This window comes from Rhinopithecus roxellana, chromosome 5 (genome assembly GCF_007565055.1).
Source record: "Rhinopithecus roxellana isolate Shanxi Qingling chromosome 5, ASM756505v1, whole genome shotgun sequence".
Taxonomy (NCBI): Eukaryota; Metazoa; Chordata; class Mammalia; order Primates; family Cercopithecidae; genus Rhinopithecus; species Rhinopithecus roxellana.
The window spans coordinates 175,601,524-175,617,055 of NC_044553.1; the positions used below are offsets into that span (position 1 = coordinate 175,601,524).

Genomic DNA, 15,532 nt, shown 5'->3' on the forward strand with positions numbered 1-15,532 from the left:
TCACAAGTGTTAGTGGACTTACTTAACCTGCATGGATATTTTGACAGTGCTGCACTTCTTCTGAGTCAAATCAATTATTCTAAAGAGTAATTTCTGTCAATATAGATACAAATGTTGGAGAAAAATGATTTGTTTGGTACTCCATTTATTGGAAAACAATGTTTGAAACAGTGTGAATCTACTTTTTTAACTGCAATTTTTATGAATCTAAATACAGATCAAGTATTTTTTATGAAAATTTCACGGGTTGAGATGTACTTAAAATGTAAAATACACAAAGGATTTCACATAAAAAAGTGCAAACTATCTCTAATAATTTTATATTGATTACATGTTGACATAGTATTTCTGATATACTAGGTTAAAAAATATACAATCAAAAATAATTTCACCTGTTTCTTTTTGCTTTTTTTTTAATATGGCTACTAAAAAATTCAAAATTACATATGTGACTTGCATTAGTTCTCTTTTATATAGCACTGCTAATGCAGGGAATCTAAGATACTACCTGCTCCAAAATTCTATAATACTAGCATAAAGAGATAAGAAATTAACTTTATTGAACTATAAGAACTCAATTTTATAGTCAGGCATGGTGGCATGTGCCTATAATCCCAGCTACTCAGGAGGTTGAGGCATGAGAATTGCCTGAACCCGGGAGACAGATGTTGCAGTGAGCAGAGATCATGCCACTACACTGGACAACAGAGTCAGACGTCAGACTTGTCTCAGAAAAAGAAAGGAAGAAAAAAGAACTCAATTTTAGGCCAGTCGGGGCAACAAAGCAAGACTCCATCCCCATGAAAATTAAAAAATAAAAAATTCACTGGGCAAGGTGGCTCACGCCTGTAATTCCAGCACTTTGGGAGGCCAAGGTGGGTGGATCACCTGAGGTCAGGAGTTCAAGACCAGCCTGGCCAACATGATGAAATCCTGTTTCTACTAAAAAATACAAAAATTAGCCAGGAGTTGTAGTGTGCACCTGTAATCCCAGCTACTCAGGAAGCTAAGGCAAGAGAATCGCTTGAACCCAGGAGGCGGAGGTTGCTTGCGGTGAGCCGAGATTGTGCCACTGCACTCCAGCCTGGGCAACAGAGTGAGACTCCGTCCCAAAAAAGCAAGACAAAGCACAAATAAAATAATAAATAAATAAATAACTAGCCAAGCATGATGGTGTGTACCTGTAGTCCCTCCCAGCTACTTGGGAGGCTGAGGTGGGAAGATCACTTGAACTTGGGAGTTGGAGGCTGCAGCGAGCTGTGATCACGTCACTACACTCCAGCTGGGTGACTCTCTAAAATTTTTTTTTTTTTTAAGTTTTTTGTAACTCTATTTTTTTGAGGCAGGGTCTCATTCTGTCACCCAGGCTGGACTGCAGTGGCCCCATCTCAGCTCACTGCAACCTCCATCTCCAGGGCTCAAGTGATCCTTCCACCTCAGCCTCCCAAGTAGTTGGGACTGCAGGCACCCTACCATGCCTGGCCAATTGTTTAATTCTGCCTCCCAAAGTGCTGGGCCTACAGGCATGAGCCACTACACGCCTGGATCTCTGGCTCACGCACTCTCTCTCTATTGAGACAGGGTCTTGCTCTGCAGTGATGCTATCACAGCTCACAGCAGCCTTGACCTCCTGGACTCAAGCAATCCTCCCGCTTCAGCCTACCGAGTAGCTGTGACTACAGGCATGAGTAACCATGCCTGGCTAATTCTTTTACTTTTGTAGTGGCAGGGTCCCACTGTGTTGCCCTGGCTGGTTTCAAATTCCTGAGCTCAAGCAATCCTCCTACCTCAGCCTTCCAAAATGCTGGGATTATAAGACTAAGCCACTATGCCCGGCCATAACTCAACTTTATTTTGGCTGGATTTGTTTTTCACTGGTTAAAAATTTTTTTTTTTTTAGGTTTTTACAACTATATTTCTTAAGAGCCAATTCTAGGTGTTCTGATAGTCACTAAGAGGGACATTTATTTTAAGAATATAACTTTTCTACTGTTTCAATTTCATATTATACAAGTTGTATATATTACTATGATTGTTGTTACCACTATTCTTTAAGGAAAACAGCCGCTTCCACAGGTCCAAACTTCTAAGGTGAGAGTGCCTGTCACGTGGTAGAGGATTAGTAAATGTTAGTTTCCTTACTCTGTGTAACTGCTAGCCTCACAGCACATTCCTCTCTAGCTGCCTACATTCCCCTGGTTTGATTTCTTTTTCCTCTGTGATCAGAGGTCAAAAGAAAGTAAGTAGCAAAGGTGGGAAATAAATGAAAATGTAAATGTTGCCGGGTTGCTTTAGTCTTCAGATGAGACACTGCTTTCAAACTAGAAACTGTCCCACTAATAGTGGTGTTTAAAAAGGCAAACAGACAGATTTGAAAGTTCTAAAAATCTTTTCCTGATTCACTACAATTGTATTGAAGCTTTTTGGTCAGAATTATGCATACCTCTGACACCGGGAAAAAAATTTAGCCACTCTTCTTAATTTTCCCTTCAAGAAGATTATGTCAGAATAAGTGGTACAAAAAAGTACATAACTCATAGGTTGTGTTTCAAAAACGTGTAGATTGGTCCTCTGAAGCCTGGAATGCATATCTCATTTTGAAATAAATGCTATGAAATGCGGTTAAGCGTTCTAGGTGGAAATATATGTGTCCCAAAATGTAGCTGAAATCCATAGTATTTGAAAAAACTCGATTTCTCCTTTCTTCTTTATATACTACTGGTGCTGAGAAACTGACAGGAGAGGCCTAGGCAGGATTCAGATAACCTGACTGGCCTCTAGGAGAGGAGGTCCGGGCTCAGCATCTTCATATACATAGAACTTCATGTGATAAACAGAAGTCAGGAACTGCCTACATTATATGACCAACTTTTAGGCTATAAAATTTATACCTAAGCAAGTTTTGACTTACTGATTTTAAATTGCTCTTCAAGAAAAGATGAGTTCTACATTTTTTTTTTTTTTTTTTTTTGAGACAAGGTCTGGCTCTGTCACCCAGGCTGGAGTGCAATGGTGTGATCTCGGCTCACTGCAACCTCCATCTCCTGAGCTCAAGCCATCCTCCTACCTCAGCCTCCCGAGTAGCTGAGACTACAGACAAGTGCCACCATGCCCAGCTAGTTTTTTTATTTTTAGTAGAGATGGGTTTTTGCCATGTTGCCCAGGCTGGTCTCGAACTCCTGGGCTCAAAGCTATCCACCCGCCTTAGTCTCCCAATGTGCTGGGATTACAGTTGTGAGCTACCGTGCTTGGCCTAAAGATAAGCTCTACTTCTGATGGACTTTTTGCCAGATAAGGACTGTATTTAATAGAAAGAAAGAAGTATTTAAGAAAAAGTGAGCACACTGAACATTAAAAAAAATACTTGAAAATTGTAGTCAGGTATATATTACAGATGTTAGATAAGGAAATAGGATATAAAAAAGGAAGGTAAGAAGGAGATTGGTGTCTTTCTTTACTTCTAGGACTGAGACAAGTAACATTATCATCGTGGCTATGTAAAGATTAGTCTCAAATCCAAATTCATTGAGCCAAATATGATCATAAAGTAGTTTTAAACTTATTTAAGCCAACAGCTAATAAACTCCTAATTAAATGTACAGTATAGTATAATATGCATACTGCTGTTAGACAGGATATATACAACTGATTTTACTACTGTGCACTGAAAAAAGATACATCAAGTAGCAGGTAAATTTTCATAAGAAACACAAGCTATTCATTATATTAAATAATTAGGGAGGTAAACAATGAATAAAATCAGAGCTTGAAAGTTATTTCAAATACCATTGACACTAATAAACAACAAAAATGACACTGCTCAATTTTCTCATCACATTTATACTTTATATGTGCCTTTTTAGATTTTGATTTATTTCTAATGTATAGTATTTAACCTTGCCTAAACCTTGCTACTTTTCTTTCTATAAACTCTCAAAAACTCATCTTTTTTCTCTTCATTTCAAACAATATTCTTTTCTATACTTTGGTTATTTCCTTTGGTACATACTTTTCCCTTTTCCCTCAGAAACGTTCAAATCCATAGCTATCTGTAACTGAACTAAGTATAGTATTTGATGGTCTCCATAATGTCAGCCTTGCTTAGATATTCTTATCTCCCACCCCTTCCCTCCCAATCTTCCCTTTCACTTCAGTGTTACCTGCTCTAGTTTTAGAGTTAAGCTTTCATCCCATATACCACGAACTCTCTTATCCCTCAATATTTTCCATTTCGCACCATTCACTTATTTAATGGCAAAACAATATTCCTCATTCGGTCATCTCCATCTTCACATTCTTCTCCCATTCTCCAAAAATGAAAACACGCAGCATGGCTCAATCGTTTTCTCGGCCTAACATTTAATGTAGGTTTACTTCCTTTAAAAAATTCTAACTTTAGAAACACTCGTTTCCTTCCTGTTTTTTCCCTGCACTATATGCCCCCTCTAATTCTAAAAGAAAAAATACTAGTCTACTAAAGTCAAAACAATAACTTTGGATAGAAATCCAGCTACTTCCCCTTTTACTAGTTTTGGTTAATAAAGTTACTTTCTTTCTACCAGACCTCACTTGTATTAACTGGACTTTACAAGCAGTGAGCATCCAGACCTGCATTCAGTTACAAAAGAAGCCTTCAAGCTATTTTCATCAGCTTTCTAATCAAGTTAAAAAATAAACCACAAAACTGAGTATCCACTATATTCTATATATATGTATATACATATGCATTTGTATTAATAAATTATATATACAAGTAAATCTAAATTATATTACAAAAAAAGTAATTTTTAAAGTGAGCTAGAAATGAAATAAACTATTTTAAATGTCTTGCTATTCACAATATCTTCATACTATCATTAAACTAATTTCCTTTTTTTTTTTAAAGGCAGTGTCTCCCTATGTTGCCCAGGCTAGTCTCGAACTCCTGGGCTCAAGGGATCCTCCTGTCTCAGCCTCCCAAAGTGCTAGGATTATAGGTGTGAGCCACCATGCCTGGTCATAATTTCTCAAAGTGCAATATACCATAAGGTAAAGGTTTGACATTAATGAGAGTGAATATAGATTCATACTTCCTATCATCTTCATGTTCATTTTTAAACATTTTGTCCAACTTATTAGGTCTTATTAGTCTGTGTTTTTATTAGATAGCCAATTTTATCCTGTAATGTGTTTGATGAGCATGGAGTAGGAAAATGTGTCCATTTGCCCTTTTCTTGTGTTTACATCATCGTCATTACCTTGCAGAATTTAAGACCTTTTAAAACATGTGTCCATTTGGCTAAACATGTTAAATGGAAGGAATAAATCCATATAACTAAGCAGATATATAATGCAAAATGCTCAAAGTAAACAGAGGACATCACAGGTGAAACTGATTTAGGAGACTGTGTGTAACCCACGGCACAACCATCATCACAGCTACAGACCTCTGGCAGCAGGTGTTCAACATTTGACAAAGGTTTTTCTCTCCTTCCAAATAAAACGGTGCAGTAGTTCTAAATGCTCTTCCCATACTGCCAGTGCATTATTTTGGAGACCACTGCACTAGAAACTAGGTCCCTAGCACATAGCAGCTTCTCAACAAATGTTATTTATTGAGTAAAAAGGTGTTTTTGTTTTGTTTTTTAATGTTCACAATATGTTTGAGTACCATCATGTAAACCAGAATCTGTCCCAAGTAAACATTTTGAAGACAAAAACTGAGGGAGAAAAGGACTACTTATTATAATATCAAATTTTCTTCATAAGGGGCATTACCTTCACTTTGTACCTTTCTTTAACACATTTATTCCTAGGTGTAACTGATAGTTTTGTCATTCTGTTGAATACTTTTGCCTGGTCATTTCCATTTTCAACTGATGACTACTAATAAGGAGAAAGCTATTAGTTTGTTTATATTTCTTATACATCAGCTTTCCAAAGTGTCTTGTATTTAATACTCATTGCTGTTTTCTACTAGAGTCCCCCTGGGCTTTCCAGCTATTCTATCGCATCATTTGAAAGTAGAAACAATTTTTTGCTTCCAATATTTATGCCAATTATTTGACTTACTGTCTACTGTCTTACTGCAATGGTTAAAACTACTAAAACAATGCTTAATAATAGTGACAATCATGTAAATGATTTCACGAAGTATTAGTCTTGTTTCTGATATAATGGAAATGGCTTCAGCATTTCATCATTTAGTATATGATATTTGCTTTCTGGTTTTTGGCAAACTATAAGGGCTTAAGTTTCCTTTTATTTCAATGTTATTAGTTGTTTAAAACAAGAAATGGCTCTTGGAAATAAAGTATATTTTGCTTCCAATGGGACAATAATCTGAGGTTTCTTTTAATAATGAATATGTTCATAGAACTCAGGTGAAATTAACTCTACTTGGTAATTATATATTTTTCTTTCTGATAGCTTACTGGGTTAGATTTGCTTTAAGTCATAGTTATTTGCAACCACAGTATTTTATTTAGTAAAATTGGCTTATTTTCTTTTTGGAGTTTGTTAGATTTCTAAGGGTTTTGAAAGTTTATAACATTAATATACTTAATGTTACATTTTAAGGAGGCTGCACTGTCCAATAGTAGCTAGTAGCTACATGGGGCTATTTAAATATTAAAATAAAAAACACTTAATTCTTCACACTAGCCACATTTAATTGCTCAATTGCTACCATCCTGAATAACATATATGTCATACCCAAGACAGAGAAAAATCTCTACCTCTTTCTCAGCTTTAAAATTCTCAGTTTTTTTCAATTCCTGTTGTTAGTGCTATTGAAGTTACCCAACTCAAGATTTCCACATTGGCCAGGCGCGGTGGCTCACGCCTGTAATCCCAGCACTTTGGGAGGCCGAGGCGGGTGGATCACGAGGTCAGGAGATCAAGACCATCCTGGCTAACATGGTGAAACCCTGTCTCTACTGAAAATACAAAAAATTAGCCAGGCGAGGTGGCGGGCGCCTGTAGTCCCAGCTACTCGGGAGGCTGAGGCAGGAGAATGGAGTGAACCCGGGAGGTGGAGCTTGTAGTGAGCCGAGATGGCGCCACTGCACTCCAGCCCCAGCGACAGAACCAGACTCAAGATTTCCACATCCTGTCCTTGAAGAACTAAGAAAATATTCCCAAAGCAAACCATTCTTCACTCATCTGAAACAAGGAGGAATAATCATGCAAATAAAACCTTCTTTATGCAATAGTAAAGAAACAAGTCTTTTAATTTACTGGCTACAAAGCTATCTTTATACAGTAAGCCATGCATAATACTAATACCAATAAATAAATAAATAAATAAAACCTCTTATGCAACGAATACCCCTGAAACATGACAGATCCTTAAGTTTCAAGCTCCTTTTCGTTCATTTCTATGACATTTTGATATTTACAGGCAAATTTGACCTCTGGTTTTATTATAAATGACAGTAATACTGAAAAAAAAAAAGGCAAGCTGATATTCTAGTGATTTCATCTATTTCAAACTGAGAAAGGTTAAAATCTAAAATAATTTGTTTAGGAAGCAAGAGTATTTTTAAATTCTCTTACTAAACTCTGATGTATTGCCACCGAAGAAGCCAGTTATGGAAAATTAGAAGAATACCTGCAGAGCAAACCCATATCCTTTGTTAAAAAGCAAACAAGTACCAGCATATCTTAAGGAAGAGCCTTTTATGTTTTTAGATTACCTCTATTAGAAAGTTTCTTCTTGAACTTCAAAATATTGCTTTTAAATAAACAAAACTCTCCCTGTTGTCTAACTTTTTACATTGAAAATCTGCATCCAAATAGTTTATAAGAACGGTCAACAAAATATTTTCCTTTTTAAAAATTTTTAATCACAACTGCTGTAGGAAATGATTCATTATCTATTTAAACTCACAAATAAAGCTTTATGTTCATTTTAATTAAAATTGTTATTTATTACAAGTGTTTAAAATCTGAAATTCAAGCCTCTTTTCTAGACAAATGATTCACATTTCACAATATTTCTTCATTTGAAAGGATGCTTTAAAACATTACCTGCCCTAAAGGAATATACTTTTAATATTCCTTTCATAATTCTTCATTCTCAAAAATTCAGCTATTACTGATAAGGATACTAAAGTTGACAAGACTATGTCAGATGTCAAAACTTATTGGTTCAGTATTTTAAATCTATTAACTCCAAAGTCTACCTCCATAAAAAAAATTAAAGTTCCTAATTTTAATCTTTGTTTCTTCTCAATCACAATAATGTACAGCACATAAAATTCCATTTGTATTGCTTAGGGGAAGGAAATCGGGATGGGAGCAAATGAAATACTACCTAACAAACAGTAAACTAAACACTAGCTCTTATGTGAAATCTTAGGAAGATTTTTATTTTCATCGAAATCTTAATTTACCTTTCATTTTCAAGTTAATCTGCTTATCTCCTTAAGAAGTGAGTTTGTGTCAAATCAGAATCGTTCCTTTTGGCACTGCTTTCTCTCTTATGAAACAGTAACCCGATTTATATGGTTCTGCCTGGTTAATGCATGCGTCCTCTCTGGGCCCCTGTTGACATCAAGGTGGAGGGTCACTGCTCTACAAGGGTGTCCATCTTGGGAGGGAAATGAAGTAGTTCACCTATATGATGATTTAAGTCTTCTGCAGGAAAAATGTTATATGGCTCTTTAGTCCCTCAAGATGATCAGAGGACACAGTATTACAGCTCCGATATAACCTTCCCCGTTTATGAAAGACAGTTAACAAAATTCAGTCTTTCAAACATATGTCGCCTACTCTGCACCAGACACTGCATACTTGGGAAGAATACAAAGATCTGAGATATGGTGTCTGCAGTCTCCAAGGACATTTACAACTAACTAACGTGCTGCAGGAAATTATAAGGATTCCAAGAGCTGTGAGTTCAGGAAAGATTACATTCAGCTACAACTGGAACTGGGGGAAGAGAAGAGTTCAGTGATAACTTCATAAAGGATTGCAAACATAGGACAGGGCAGGGAGTCTTGGCAAGGAGAAAGTAGGGAAAGAAGAACTGAAGGCCTCAGAATATGTTGTAACTTCTCTAGGGACAAAGCACACTGCAAAAAAGGCTTTGACTTTAGTCAAGATATTTATAATCAAACACCTTAAACCTAATGCACCAATGTTTTACCTCTGATATCAATTGTTCAGTCTAACCACAAGAAATTAGTGTACAAGGAAAATTAATAAATTGAAGTAAAATTACTAACGGGCACTAGAAAACAACACATGTACACACTCCACACAGAAATAGGAAATCTGTTTGTTTCTTCATCACAGTGAGGTGTGGGAGGAATGTTAAACTACATCTTCATCAATTTACAACCATCACGGATTCCTTTTAGGCCTTCAGTGTAATGCTACAGGGTGATTCCCTGGCATTTTGTTCTAAAACCCACAAATGAGTCGATAATGCGACCAGCTGCAGCTCCCTTCCTGAATTCAGCAGCTCTGGGTGTCCACACACTTGCAGCTCTGTACAACTTCACACAAAAGCCTGGCAGTCGGCCAAGAAGACTCTATCACAGTATACGCTCTCCAAGGTTCAAGATTTTCCATTTAATTCCAATTCCACCATGAAACAACATATACTTTAGCAGACTATAGCGATATAAAACCAATTCAATTCCCATTTCTAGTTAATAAAATATGCCCCTAAAATGCAATGGATAAAGATACTAAAATATATAATCTACATTTTTAAAGGGCCTTGAATATAATTTCACTCCATCAAGATAATTAAAATTTTCTTAAAGAGTTAGTTTCCTCAGAATCTTACCAATAGCAAGAAAACAACGACAAACTTGTTATAGCACACAGCGATTTAATTGTACTTCCAAAGTCCCCCATTAAGCAATTCGTTCACATTGCTAACTGAAAATCAAGGATGAATGTTCTCAGTATCTGGTACTATAGGATGATGTGGCCCATGACAATGTGAGACAGATACTTCAAGAATGATATTAATTTCTGTTGTCTAAAGCAGAAATACAAGCACACAGAAACACACAGTTCTGCGAATTAGGTAGCCACATCACTCTAGTACGGAAGTTTCCTGAGGGAAAGGGGAATGCAAATGTTTGCTTTAACTGCCTGGCTAATGCTTAACTTTGGTAGGAGTGTTTCACAACAGCAAATAACAATAAACTGAGCACTAACCTTTGTGTGAAAATCTTGGGAGGATTTTCATTTTTACTGAAATCTTCACCTACCTCTAGCTTCTCTCTCTCCAGGTCTGGACACCTTCCACACAAATGATCACTAAAAACAGTAGTGATCTGAATGAATAACCCTTAAGATGTCTATTCAATAGCCAAAATTTAACGGTGTTGAACCTGTAAAAATGTAAAAGACCCTTTGGGAGGCCGAGGCAGGCAAGTCACGAGGTCAAGAGATCGAGACCATCCTGGCTAACATGGTGAAACCCTGTCTCTACTAAAAATACAAAAAAATTAGCGGGGCGTGATGGCAGGCGCCTGTAGTCCCAGCTACTCAGGAGGCTAAGGCAGGAGAATGGCGTGAACCTGGGAGGTGGAGTGTGCAGTGAGCCGAGATCGTGTCACTGCACTCCAGCCTGGGCAACAGAGCAAGACTCTGTCTCAAAAAAAAAAAAAAAAAAGAAAAGAAAAAAAAAAGTAAAAGACCTGGCAAACCACTGACCCTTTCTTCTTCCTTTTGATGGGTACCTTCCTATGATACAATTATCGACTAAGGACAATGTGGAAAGGATTCTCACATCATTTCAGTAGAAAGTGAATTAAAAGTGTTATCTGGACTTATCTAAAATCCCCATCTCTACCCAATAATGCCTTCATGTAACATTCAAGGGCTATCTGGCAATAAAAAATATCTCTAAAGCGATCCTTTAAATGGCTTATATCCCCCCGCTTTAATGTCAACAACCTTTTGAATCCAGGGAAAACCGATTAAAACAAGAATTGTTCATCATAATTTACCAGTCACAGAAAGAAATCTGCCTCACACCAAAGTTAAAACTGCAAAATATACTTTCTGAGCATAACCAAATGGATATGGATCATTAAGCATCACTGACAACCTAAATAACCTAGTTCTAAGTAGTCACAAAAATAGATACCTACTTCGTAATTTATATGAAATAGACATGAATATTATATCATAAAGAGAGAATAGAACCTGTTGCCAACCTCTTTTTAAAGGATACTAAAAAAAAAAAAAAAAAAAAAAAAATAGCGCCAGGTGTGGTGGCTCATGCCTGTAATCCCAGCACTTTGGGAGGCCAAGGCAGGCAGATCACCTGAGTTCAGGAGTTCGAGACCAGTCTGACCAACATGGTGAAACCCTGTCTCTACTAAAAATGCAAAATTAGCTGGGCGTGGTGGCACATGCCTGTAATCCCAGCAGGAGGCTGAGGCAGGAGAATTGCTTGAACCTGGGAGGCAGATTGCGGTGAGCCAATATTGCGCCATGGCACTCCAGCCTGGGGAGCAAGAGCGAAACTCCGTCTCAAAAAAAAAGAAAAAATAGCCTGGAAAGCTATGTACCAAATTCTTGACGTTCACCTTTGGGGGAGAAGAGGAGCGTGGAACTACACTGGGAAAAGGGAGACTGTCAGAACAATCTTTTTTTTTAAACAAAGCAGTTAAAATTTGTAAGATTATATGACAAAAATGTTAACTGGACAGTGGACAGGAGGAACGTGGTTTGTTGAGTTCTTTTGAACATGGGTTATTACATTATCCTTCAATTTAAAATAACACAAGAAAAAGAAATTATAATAACAACGAAGAAGTAGATCTATTTCCCTGAAGCTAGGATGGATGAGGAACAGGAGGTGGGAGAGAAGAGGAGGCTGAGAAGAGGAGGCCTAGAAGTTGAAAGGAACAGTGCAAAGTAAAATCTGAATGAATAAAGACAGGCATTCCGGATGGCTCCAGTCCTTTGTGAATCCTAACAGTTCTAAAAGGAGGTAACGGCAGTAATAGCTGGCTTAAAGACTGAGGGAAGGGAGAGGAGGGGAGCACACTTGCACACACATAGTAAGAAATACCATTTCCAGAAAATGTTAACTTACCAGTATGTACTGTAGCTACTGCAATCCATGCATACTGTGTGCTGAGCTTTATCTTGCTTTTCTGATTTCTTATGGTTGGTTAAGGGTACTTGTGCATCTTCATAATGTTTTTTTGCATGGCCATTCACATACCTTACAAAGACCAAATGAAAATTTACTTTAAATATTGCTTTGGAAATTAAAGGAGTAAGAAATGATAAAATTAAGCATTAATGAAATCAAAATAAGAAAGAAATCCTGTAACAGCAGTCAATCATGTAGTGATTTATTATATTGAATACTTAAAATATGCTCTTTTTTTTTTGAGACGGAGTCTCACTCTGTCCCCCAAGCTGGAGGAGTGCAGCGGCACAATCTCGGCTTACTGCCTCCCGGGTTCACGCCATTCTCCTGCCTCAGCCTCCCGAGTAGCTGGGACTACAGGCGCCTGCCACCACGCCCAGCTAATTTTTTTTTTTTTTTTTTTTTTGTATTTTTAGTAGACACGGGGTTTCACCATGTTAGCCAGGATTGTCTCGATCTCCTGACCCGCCTAAGCTCCTTTTTTTGCAACCAAATACTACAGTCAACTTTTAATTATATACAAGAGTAGGCACAGGCAAGGAAAGGCATAATCTATGCAAATCGGTTTCAACACCATAGATATTATTTATAAACTCCTTTGCTGCTGCTTTCACTATAGCTTTTTTTTCTCTCAGACCACTAACCCCCAACTTGGGCTATTATCAAAGACAAGCTCTGTTAAGTAAATTACTCAGCCACTTCCCACAGGGCCACAGACTCTGCTCAAGTTGCTGTTTAACATAAAGTGTTAGAGTCAGAGAAACAGGACAATGTTCCAACTCTTACCAATATAGCTTCCAGTCTTATATTTAAATGCCTGAATAATCAGCTCCTCTCATATGGAAACATGTTTGTTTAGAAATAACCCAAACAAAACACAAATCACCTTAAGCTTACAAAAACTGCTATTTCTCTACATGGACAAACATAATCAAAAGTTGATTATGTTCATAAAAATTATGTAACACATTCCAACTCAGATTTAATATTACAGCAAGCATAATGAAACTGAAACAAGGCTCCCTCTGCACATGGTGTACATCCAAATTCATCTGTGCCTTCATCTAGAGACTGCACAATTCTGTCACTGACTACCAGCATGAAGACCCTGAAGAGGCAACGTTTCCCAGCTCCTAGAAAGCAGGCAATGTGTGGAAGGCAAGGCCCACTCGAAAACTCAGTCAAAACAAATGTTGGTTAAATGGTACCAAAATAAACAGATGCAGAGACTTAGAAGACATTTTCATCATGAGGCACCTTAACTGCACCAGGAACACTTACCTTGGGGAAAGTAGGAGAGTTATGGTAACTGGGAAGGATCAACTTCAAACCTAGCCCCTCTACCCAGGAAAACTGGGCACATTCAAGGCATTATTTTTTTTTTTGAGACGGAGTCTTGCTCTATCGCCCAGGCTGGAGTGCAGTGGCCAGATCTCAGCTCACTGCAAGCTCCGCCTCCCGGGTTTACGCCATTCTCCTGCCTCAGCCTCCCGAGTAGCTGGGACTACAGGCGCCCGCCACTGCGCCCGGCTAGTTTTTTGTATTTTTTAGTAGAGACGGGGTTTCACGGTGTTAGCCAGGATGGTCTCGATCTCCTGACCTCATGATCCACCCGTCTCGGCCTCCCAAAGTGCTGGGATTACAGGCTTGAGCCACCGCGCCCGGCCTCAAGGCACTATTAACCCCAACTCAGAACGTGATCATGTTCTTTCTCCATTTTTTCCCTGTACTTTACACTTTTGCATATACCTGAGTCCTCTGTTTATAAAACTGTACTAAAGTGAATTTCAGAGTCAAATAATGATTAAGAGGATAAGCTCAAAAACTAGACTGCCTGGGTTCAAAAGTAGGCTTTATCACATCCTGGGCATGAGAGCTTGGATGAATTATTTAACTTCTCTGTACTTGTTTTCTCATTTGTAAAATGGACGCAATAGTACTTTGTGTGTCATGGGTTTTTAGGTGATTAGATGATCCATAGTTCATAACAAATGAATGTTAGCAATTATTTTATTAGCATTCTTCTTTCTATGCCTAACTACTATGTATTCAGAATCCAAACAACAATTGCTTATAAGGCAGGCTCATTTACAACATATTTCAAGATAACATGTAACTGTATAGGTCAAGAAACACTATTTAATAAAAGGTAAGGCCGGGCGCAGTGGCTCACGCCTGTAATCTCAACACTTTGGGAGGCTAAGGCAGGCAGATCACTTGAGGTCAGGAGTTTGAAACTTGCCTGGCCAACACGGTGAAACCCCATCTCTACTAAAAATACAAAAATTAGCCACGGTTGGTGGCACATGCCTGTAATCCCACTACTCGGGAGGCTGAGGCATGAGACTCACTTGAACCCAGGAGACAGAGGTTGCAATGAGCCGAGATCATCCCACTCCACTCCAGCCTGGGTGACAGAGTGAGACTCTGTCCAATAAATAAATAAATAAAAATAAACGATAAACTCTAAGGTATCATATGGGTTCAATACTTAATCATCTTAACTGCCTGTTCTTATCATATATTTATAGTACTCAACCATGAAAAACAACAGTAATTCATTGCCACAGTAATAATACTGAATAAGCACATTACCACTTGCAAATTTTTGAGAACTCATCATCTTTACATAGTCCATATAGTTCGTTTAACTACAACACTGTAGTTTCTAAATGTATTAGATATGTAAATAGTTCCGGTACATATCAGAGATAAAGTAAGAAGTATGATTACTGATATTAAGATTAGCAATGTTTTGCCTAATACCTAAATACATTAGTCAAAGAGGTGAACAGTTTTGTATAAACTAGCTAACAGGAAATTAAATATTTCCCTCATCTAGTTTTGGATTTTAACTAGACATTTTGGTCTACAGCACAAGAGGAAAAATTTCACTACATACGTCACAAATTTCCAGTAACAATCACAAAAATTTGAAAAATAACTTAAATGGGATGGGGTCATGAAGACCAGCAGAATTTATAACCCATGTATGCTATTGATAAACTATGTTTCCTAATGGGAAGAATATTCACTTTATGATTTCCCTAAAGACAAGCGGTCTAAAATTACAAAAAAAACAATAAATTTGGCAATGAACACCTGGGATTGCATGATAGAAGAATATTAACCAATCAGCTATGTAAAATGGAGATGCAAATTCAGGCTACTCTGAATTTTGTTTAATTTACTTCATCACATTTCTCCAAAACTATGTCAAATTTCTAAATTTAAGCTTGCTTGCAATTGGCAACAGTGCAACTGCAGAGTCTAGAAATTTTTCCATTTATTTTTCCAAAACCTATTTTAGTTTGTTGTTTAGGAACATTAATCTCTAATTTTTGAGTTTGTCAGGTCTTTTGATTGGCATGCGACCATCAAGATTTAGGTTGTAGAGCACTATGAGACTTCTGGAGA

General features: G+C 37.5%; 1 protein-coding gene across 4 annotated transcripts in view; it reads right to left on the reverse strand.

Moving 5' to 3' along the window:
• USP3 (ubiquitin specific peptidase 3) overlaps window positions 1-15,532 on the reverse strand; it is a 94,571-nt gene that overhangs the window by 42,974 nt on the left and 36,065 nt on the right. For all 4 annotated transcript variants that reach the window (XM_030929956.1, XM_030929957.1, XM_030929958.1 and 1 more), the window contains one exon: window positions 12,053-12,184. In XM_030929956.1, coding sequence (XP_030785816.1) covers window positions 12,053-12,184 — 132 coding nt within the window. The remainder of the gene's footprint in view (window positions 1-12,052; window positions 12,185-15,532) is intronic.